Genomic DNA, 9397 nt, shown 5'->3' on the forward strand with positions numbered 1-9397 from the left:
CAGTGGTCAGCTGTTAACACATCTTTACAATTACAGATTGCAATTCAACTATCCGAAGTGAATAAATGCAATATAACGGTCTTCGCTTACAACAGTGATCATTATCAAACCCTGTTACAGTATGTTATGTCATACTTGATTGTGAACCATACTGACATTAATTTACACAGTTGTACAGATGTATGTGTTCCGGGAAGTATTCTATGACAGCAAAACTGGGAACAAAGTTGAAAGCAAATACTTTGAATAACTTAATAATAGTCAGACACTTGAGTTGACAGATATGTTATCTAATACTGGTAGTTTGAAACACTGTATACATATGCATTTATAATTTTCTGCTTCATTATGATTAATCCTCTAATAGTGTACACATGACAGAAAAATAATTAATTTCAAGTTCTCAAAACTATCATTAATGGAGCAGGGATATACATACGGGTATTTTCTTGGTGGACAGTAACCCGCTCTCAACCAATCTAATTGAAATCTAGATGGTCATTCTCACAACGTTACATGAACGTTCATGTAACGTAGTGAGAATGATCATCTAGATTTTAATTAGATTGAGATAACTGCAATCCCCTGTCATCAAAGACAGCAGATTTCGCTATATTTTGCCTATAACTACCATCTCAAAATTCCTTGTATCATTGACTAAAATTATTTATAACTTCATATTTGTGTTAGCGATACGTTTTTAACTACTACCATGCCGAATCATACAATTTTAACATGGTACAAAGTCAATGTGAATAAATGCATCATTAATATGGCTGGCCTGGCAAAGCATGCTAAATATAGTTAAGACTTCTTAATAATACATAACAAACATGTAACCAACCAATCAACTGGCATGTCTGCCAAATTGGATTTTCAAACTTGATCAATATCATCGATATCATCAATATCATATGTTCCTTCACTTGTTCATATTTTACCACGTGTCTATTGTCTGCATTAAGTGTAAGACTTCTCTGCATACAGGAAATGATGAGTAAAAACGGTTATTTTTTTCATTTCAACAAATTTTATTGAAGTTCGATGGTATAAGTCAATATGATCGAATAACAGGCCAAGCCTATATAAATTAAAGCCATAGGAAGTATTCAGATCGTATAAATATAAATAATAAACATATAAATTTACTTTGAAATGACAAATTCCATGTATAACAAACATTTAAGGGAGGTAACTCAAACTTAAACATTCAAACATCATACATGTTGATGAGATCAATCTAATTAAAATCTTGATGGTCATTCTCACTCCGTTACATGAACGTTAATTTAACGTAGTGTGAATAAGCATCTAGATTTTAGTTAGATTGTGATTGCATATACATGTATTCATAGTATTTGGTCATAAAATATTTATGATATCAAATATATCTACAAGATTCAGTTATTGGCAGGCATTGACCAAAAGTCCATGCGCATGTACATGTATGCACAGGTCGTGCCTGTCGATACTCTAAGAGAAAATAAAAACATGCATAATATAAGATTATATTATAAATTGTCAGAAAAATTACAATCAAGCAAGCAAATTGTTTATACTTCAAAACTATACAACATACTTAACTGATGTCACATGTGACCTCTGACAACGGAGGGATCTTTTGCGACATTTGATATGTATACTTGTGCATTTTTGCAACAAAAATTAATGTATAAAGGGTGTATGATATATTGTAATAGTAATATAATATGCCATGGCTTAGATACCTATCGGTCATTTTGTTTTCAGATCAAAAATCTTAATTGAATTGGCACAGCTAGGGATCAACGGGAACCTACAATGAAGAATATCTATTCAGTTCCCGCCACAGTTATCACTGGAATTTCTATTTAAATGAGTCTTACAAGTGATCTGCTATTCAGGTCACCCTTCAAATGAATTACCTTGGTCTTTTTTCATGGTTGCAGGTGGTAAATATGTTAAACCTAAGTTTAAAAGCAAAAATAGATATCAGAACTCAAGTGATCGATAAGGCCCATTGGCCTTTTTGTTTTTCTCACTCCGTCACCATGGAAACCAAATATCTGACTAACCGAAATTTAGATATTGTCCTATTTCGTCAAATTTGTTGTGTATTGGTTGAAATTGAATTTTTTGTTTATTTCGTTCAGAATGCATTCAGTTCTTTTGCAGATGTTGCATGCCACTGACATATTTATCACATTTACATTTTGTTGCCTTCTTTGTGTGTATAGAGATGTCTTCGGAAGCTGTTTCTGTAAATGAACGATTTTCCACACACTCCACAATTGTAGGGTTTTTCTAATGTATGTATTCGGATATGGACGTTCAAGCTATCTTTTCTGCTGTACACTTTCCCACACGAATCACACTTATAAGGTTTTACCCCGGTGTGTATCTTAATATGTTTCTGCTTGTCTCCCTTGTAACTAAACCTTTTATTACACACGTCACAATCGTAAGGTTTAATTCCAGAATGGATCCGAGTATGTACTCCTAACGTGAACTTTCTACTGAAGGACTTCCCACATATATCACATGTGTACTTTTCAACTCCAAAATGTGTGGTAAGATGTTTTTTCACGTCACGCTTGTCCCGAAACCCTTTACCACAAATTTCACACGTAAAGGGTTTCTCTCCTGTGTGTACGCAATAATGTCTCTGCAGATCCATTTTTACATTGAACCTTTTACCACAGATATTACACCCGTGAAGTTGTTGGCCTGTATGTATACGTAAGTGCGTCCTCATGTCACTGTTGGTTTTGAAGACTTTGCCACACCTTTGGCATTTACAATTTTTCTCCCTTTTATGTCGACGAACGTGTTTTCGCAAATACTTGTTGTCATTGAAGTTCCTACCACAAATGTCACAATCGTATTGGACTTCATTGGTATGTGTGTAAAAATGCATACCCTCATCACCTTTGCAAGTTATCCGACTCTTTTTACGACTGGATTCAGTACCATTATCTTTGTATTTTGTTCCTCTCCGTTTGTTACTTTTATAGCTAGATATCTCATGTACTTGGACAAACGGCTTTCTCATGTTATCTTCCGGTGAGTTGACCTCTGAAACAGTTTAACGATGGTTTCATGAAGTTAAAACTTTATTTTCAATGTAAAGTAAATACGTTCTGCTATATCAAATGACAATGAAGACAAGAGAAAACCTCTACTGTCAACTTTTGTTGAAATGCTGTTACATGTAAATTTTTATCATTTTTATCATCATCTGATTTAAAACAATATCTTTAGTAAAAAGTCTTGATATGATTTGGCCTATTACCCAATTCTGCCTCTTTCGAAGTACGCTAAAATCCCTTTTACATACAATCGGTCGAAATCCTGTATGAAATTTCGGATAAAACAAACTAATTTCCCCGATCTCTTTGAATTCGCAATATATAAGTGTTGTATTATGAATGATATCCTTTTTTGTATTTAAAAAAACCCATATTGTTCCAATTTAATCGAATTAAATAGATTTTAAACTATTAATGACATCAGGACAACGTAATGATTTAAGACTAAAATGTTGTTTTTGCGCCATATTCCATTACTTTTTTTTATAAAAACTTTGACCATTGACCTTCGACAACCATAGCAATCCCTTGGTATACGCGTATAGATTTTAGTTGTCTTTAGATAACTATAGAACAGATATGTAACTGAAAAGGGAAATCGCGGTAATTTTTTTTTCATTTGATAAACGTGTTTTATACATGTACGGTTATATGTTTTCCGGTATTCAGTCGATTTTCAATATCCGTTATCACCACTCGATTTATACGGGAATCCCCACGCGGGAGTACCGCTGATATCACCAGGTTTATACGAACACAAGATGGTAAATAATATCGACTTGTGTCACAGTGCGTAAACATTTGTTTGCATCGAAGTATGTTATTTTTTAACTTTCAGAATTTCAGAAATACAAAAAAGTGATGTCAAACATTGGCAAAAATTTAAAAACGAATGTGATATTGTAAACAGTATGTAGAACTAAGTTAAGTACATAAGTATATGCCTGATTGCTGCGGCAATTTTTTTTCCAAATGCGGTCGACTCACCTAGAAAGTTTAAGGTAAGCATTACGAACAGTACGCAAACCTAGTATTTTTTTCTGGGAAGGAAGCATTTTATGAATGTTTCATATCCATAAATTACAACTTAGTCAAAATAAAATTGTATATAATGTTATTAAAACAAGATGAATGGAGTCAGTGTGTTTGCAACCACTACACTGTATTAAAGTTAACTTCGATAAATGGTCTCCTGTTGTACAATCGCCGAGATAGGGTCGTTCATATATAACAAATCCCTGCTGAATGAAGCGTGCGGACCAGCCGGAGTCAATCGGGTGCAATGAATAATTTATCATTAAATATTTTCATTGGATCGCATTGATCAACATACAACATACAACAGAAGAAAGAGTTATTATATTTATTTTAAATGTTTAGATATACAAAGTTTTGAACTATCTTAACGTTGTTGGTCACTTTAAGAAGATTTGAGTAATCAAAGCCTCTCTTTAGGTCACCTGAGACTACGTCTCAATTTACCTATTTTTATCGCCTTTTGTCCGTCGTCATGCGTCGTCCATTCGTAAAAAAAAATACATTTTCGACTTCTCAAAACCGCTGAACCAAATTCAATAAAGATTCGACAGGGAACTTCCATGGCCGAAGATCAACCAAAATTTATCAATTATATTGTCCCAGCCTCCAGGGGACAGGGGCGGTGCCAAAAAGGATCAAATTGACTAAAGTTTCAAAATTCTACTTCTTAACTTTAGATATGGTAGATGCTTTACCGATTTGTGAATTTCATGACCCTTGGGTTCCACGTTTCCCACTTGGGAGCGGGTTAAGATTATAGGATTAGGGAAATCTTATTTTTGAGCATAATTTATTTTATTTCCATTGTATCTTTATTAACATTGTCAGTATGGGATGACAGCTTGATGGTATGCACATGTTGACCCTGACTGACCCCCTAGGCTGATGGGCGGCGCCAGAAAAAGTCAATTAAGTTAACTGAAATATTTCAAAACTCAGGTGACTTTTAAGGCACATGGGCCTCTTGTTTATTTCAAACTCTACGTGAGTGCACAAATATATATTTGATTTGATTTTGTTTTGGCCTTTTTAAACTCACAATTTTTGACCACAATGACTTTTATAGTGTTTATGAGCCATCAAGAATCCACTGCTATCTAACTATGTAGCTGAAATGATGAAATGCAAGTGAATCAATTTCTAACACTGACATTTTGAGTTTGATAAACCCATACCTTGTTTTTTAGGGTAAGTGTTTCCACCTCCTGCAAGGTCTGTTTGATGTTGCTCACGGCATTCCTCCTTGCTCTTGGTCACAACCATTTGTTGAACCAAATCCCAGAATTCTGTGTGGTCTTTTGGTATGAAGGTGACAGCTCTGCAATAAAGACAACATATGTTAAATAGAAGGAAACACTCAAATACGTCAGTGATGGATATTTCCTCTCCATACCAATATTTTTTTCTTTTTTTAACCAACATTTATTTAATTACATAATTCGTTATTAATATATTTGTTTTTAAAAGCAAGAATGACCTTCATGGTGCTGATTTGGCGTTTAGAGTGTAATGAAACAATCTATTTAAAATCTAGATATTCATTCTCACTACGTGACATGAACATGTCACGTAGTGAGATTGGCCATCTAGATTTTAAATAGATTGGTAATAATATTGACTCTTCTATACGTTTATGTGTGAAAACTTTCACCAAACAAACAGTCATATATGTCGAAATACAAATCAAAATGACATATGTACTTTCATTGTCAGTTATGGTGTACCTTGTTATCCACTTACCGGCGTAAATGCGTGATTTCAAACGACGTCCATTTTTTTCTTTGTAATGATTCGAGAGCACCGTGTTCATGGCTTCCCGTTAATCGAGACATATTTCTAGTTTGTACGCCCGTTCTTGTCCTGGCAACTAATTGACTGTCACTAGTACATTTCATTTGATCACGTTCAGTGTTTGACTTCTTCATTTTCTTCTTTGTAGGCTTTCTATTTGAAAAAAAATGCTCTCTGAACATAAATCATCTATAGTATGTGAAGTTTGTGTATTGGTTACAGTTTCTGTTGTCTTAACGTTTGATCTCGCATGATGACAACGATTTCCACGAGGAATATCACGATTCCTCTTGGGTTGGACACTTTTTCTGTTGTATAAATATCCTCACACTTTTCATCTCCAACTCTGATTCTTCATTCCAAATCTATCACCTTGTATACTTCTCTCTTTATCGACTCTCCTTGCTCGTGTTTCTTCCCCATGTTCTTTTCAGTGCTGTAAATTGTAATTCAACAATTTAAATCTGGTTGAAGTTGTTTTAATTAAAATCAGTCAGCTTTGTCATGGTAAGCCAATATAAACTTTCTTTGTGTTCGATGTCTGAACTTACATTACATGACACAATAGTAAATATTGATGTTTTATATTCATAATGAAATTGTAGATTGGCATTTTCATTTACATATTACTATTATCTTCTTACCTGCGACATGTTTCTATTATCTCATTTGATAGATACAAAAAAGGTAATTTGATTTGTTACATGACAATAAAAGTAAACCAACATTATTTTTTTGCTAAAGACTCTTAAATAAGATAGGAATTTCATATAAGAAAACAAAATGGCGGTTCCTTGATAGATTATTAAGGAAAGGAAAGACTGTTTGGGAGAGTTGTTTAGACCTTTCAGACTTCATTCTGGTTGGATTGGCTTCATCGATTGATTGATTGGACATGAAATTCGAGCTGGGTCTAACAGAAAACACGCCTTAACATACATTAAAAAATATGTCTGATCCTGCGGTTCCTGGCAACGGGGGAAATACAGCTCTGCAATGGAGACGACATGGGGATTTCGCAGTCGTCAGTATCAAATTAAGGGCAATAACATGTACCCTCCAGAGTCTTTCTTCGGAAAGAATATTAAGACGATTCACAAGATTCCGCAAACAAGCGGATTCAATAAGAACAAATCTACCGAATTGCTGTATTCCCTGGCATAGTTGGAACAATAAATGGAACCCTCGTGAACATTATAGCTCCGACCATCCATGAAAATAAATTTGTAAACAGACACCACTATCACAACATAAATGTTCAATTGTCTTTAATGCCCAGTACAAACTGCTAGACATTGTTGCAAAGGGGCCAGGCTCAACACATGACTGTATAATTTTGACAGAAAGTGGTATACGATTACTTTTTAAAAATAATCACTTCAAGTGCATGCAGTATACATCATCTTGGTGATAGTGTGTGTCTTTCTCGTAGATGGTTGCTTACTCCTTTCTTGACACATCAAGCATGCGCACATACCCATTACAACAGGTATGAATATACCGCTTATTGCAGTTTTAAGTTATGTTGTATGTACTATATCAGTGTTATTTCAATCAATTATGTTGTGAACACAAAATGAAAGAAAGTGGTATACTGCATGCACTTGAATGTGATGTCTCCTGGGATAAGCTGTGCTTTCAGCGCACTTGACAGGTCTAATCTCAATCGGTATGGAATCGGTAATATTTATAGATGAATTAATCTATAAGTGACATATAAGAACAGATAAAATGGTCGTGCTGCTTGCCACGGAACCTCTAAAACCACAAAACAAATATAGCTATAGTAGGCACTGACGCTCACAAACGCCTATCGCGCGTGCTCGCCGGGCACTGGTACGGGCCGTGGCTATCGTGCGCGCCGGCAATGACCAATCAAGCACGCCAAGCGCAAGTGCTCCCGGCACTTGCACAGCGCACTGGCTACCTCGCGCACCGGCAATGTCAGATCAAGCACGGTCCTGGAACCTCGCAGTGGCTTCCTTGCGCACCAGCTTCCTTCAGCGCAACATCAATACAAGTGTTCCAGGCAATGTAACCTTGTGCACCAGCCTCGTACAGCGCAACAACCCGCTACCTCACGATTAATGAGCACTTTTTCAGCGACCACCAATCACTACACGAGAGACTGAGAGACTTCTCAGTCTCTCAACGAAGACTTACTCAGCCTTCGTAGCTACCGGGGTTTAAGGGGCATATGAACAGCAAATCCAGCCAAAACAGTTGATAATTTACAAGGCTATAAATCCCCACTAGGGTGCAATTTAATAGAAATAACTTGATACAAAATTTTGATATGTATCATGGCGAACTGTGGGCCTTGCTGTTGACATTTAATTTGTTCAGTTGTTTGTAAATTTCAACAAAATATGAGAAAAATACATGTTTCAGAGGGACATAGTTAACTCATATGTATCGCATTTATTGTGCATTGGTTTGACTAGATTTGGCTTTATGATATGTATTAACACTGATTTTATTTTGACCTTGAAATGCAAATGGCGGTTGTGAATAATATCACACAATTATGTCATATAATAAGGTATTTCAAACGTCAAAAATGCTCTTAGATACTATAAAGAGCTCTAGACATGGCAGGAAGACTGTTTTTAGGAAAAAAATTTCATCCGTTGAGTTTTCTGAAAAATGCCCAAAACTCACCAGTTTGACAATTTGTCTTAAAGAGGTCATTCTTACTATAATCAGATATCTTGAAAGTATGATATAGGAGCATTTTTAATGGCTGAAATGCCCCCCTTTATGCCATATTTGTGTAATATCATCCACAGCCGCCATTTGCATTTCAAGGTCAAAACAAAATATGTGTTTATACCTACATAAAGTCAAATCCGGTCAAACAAATGCTCCTACCCTGTGCTATAGACACTTGTGAGCATGGCAGCTAAGCTATTTTTCAGGTTTTGTTATTTTTGTGACTAAGAATTATTCCATGCTACATCTTACCACAAAGTAACTCTATAGAAGAAATGGTTAACATCTACATCGAATTATTTGTGACATTTTAAGACACTACATGTCCAAACAAACATTTTGGTATATTATATGACTATTTTTGTGCACATTTTAAGATATTTATTCGTGTTTGAAATTCAACATTATTCTGCTATATAGATGATCCTTAAAACCTGTCGGCTTCAGTAAGAATCACGCCCACTTTTCAGCAGCAGATTCTCTCCCGAGCACATTTCGTAGCTGGCTATTTATGTGCCAGGCTATTCGGTGAGCCAGTAGTACCATTTATTTGCATATTGCACATTTTTCTCTAGAACCGTGTATCATTTTTATATACAAACATATTTACATGATATATTATCTTTCTTATGAATAAAAGTATATTTAGGAATCATTTTCAATTTATACAATACGACCATTAATTAGTAATCATCTGATAATCAATGAGATAAAACAGCGCTTAACAATTGTATGTAAAAGGGAGATAACTCCGACAGAAAACCAATTTTCCTTGCAAAATTATTCGC

At 35.1% G+C, this 9397-nt stretch overlaps 1 protein-coding gene across 1 annotated transcript; it reads right to left on the minus strand.

Annotated features, from left to right (window-relative positions):
• Positions 1 to 1083: 1083 nt before the first annotated feature.
• Positions 1084 to 5409, minus strand: LOC117341311 (zinc finger protein 525-like). The gene is made up of 2 exons (XM_033903165.1): positions 5282 to 5409; positions 1084 to 3054 (listed from the first exon to the last, which is right to left on the minus strand). Exons 1-2 carry the CDS (start codon positions 5367 to 5369, stop codon positions 2186 to 2188), a joined length of 957 nt encoding a protein of 318 aa, XP_033759056.1. The 5' UTR covers positions 5370 to 5409; the 3' UTR covers positions 1084 to 2185.
• Positions 5410 to 9397: the final 3988 nt, after the last annotated feature.

This window comes from Pecten maximus, chromosome 13 (assembly GCF_902652985.1).
Source record: "Pecten maximus chromosome 13, xPecMax1.1, whole genome shotgun sequence".
In the NCBI taxonomy this organism is placed as follows: domain Eukaryota; kingdom Metazoa; phylum Mollusca; class Bivalvia; order Pectinida; family Pectinidae; genus Pecten; species Pecten maximus.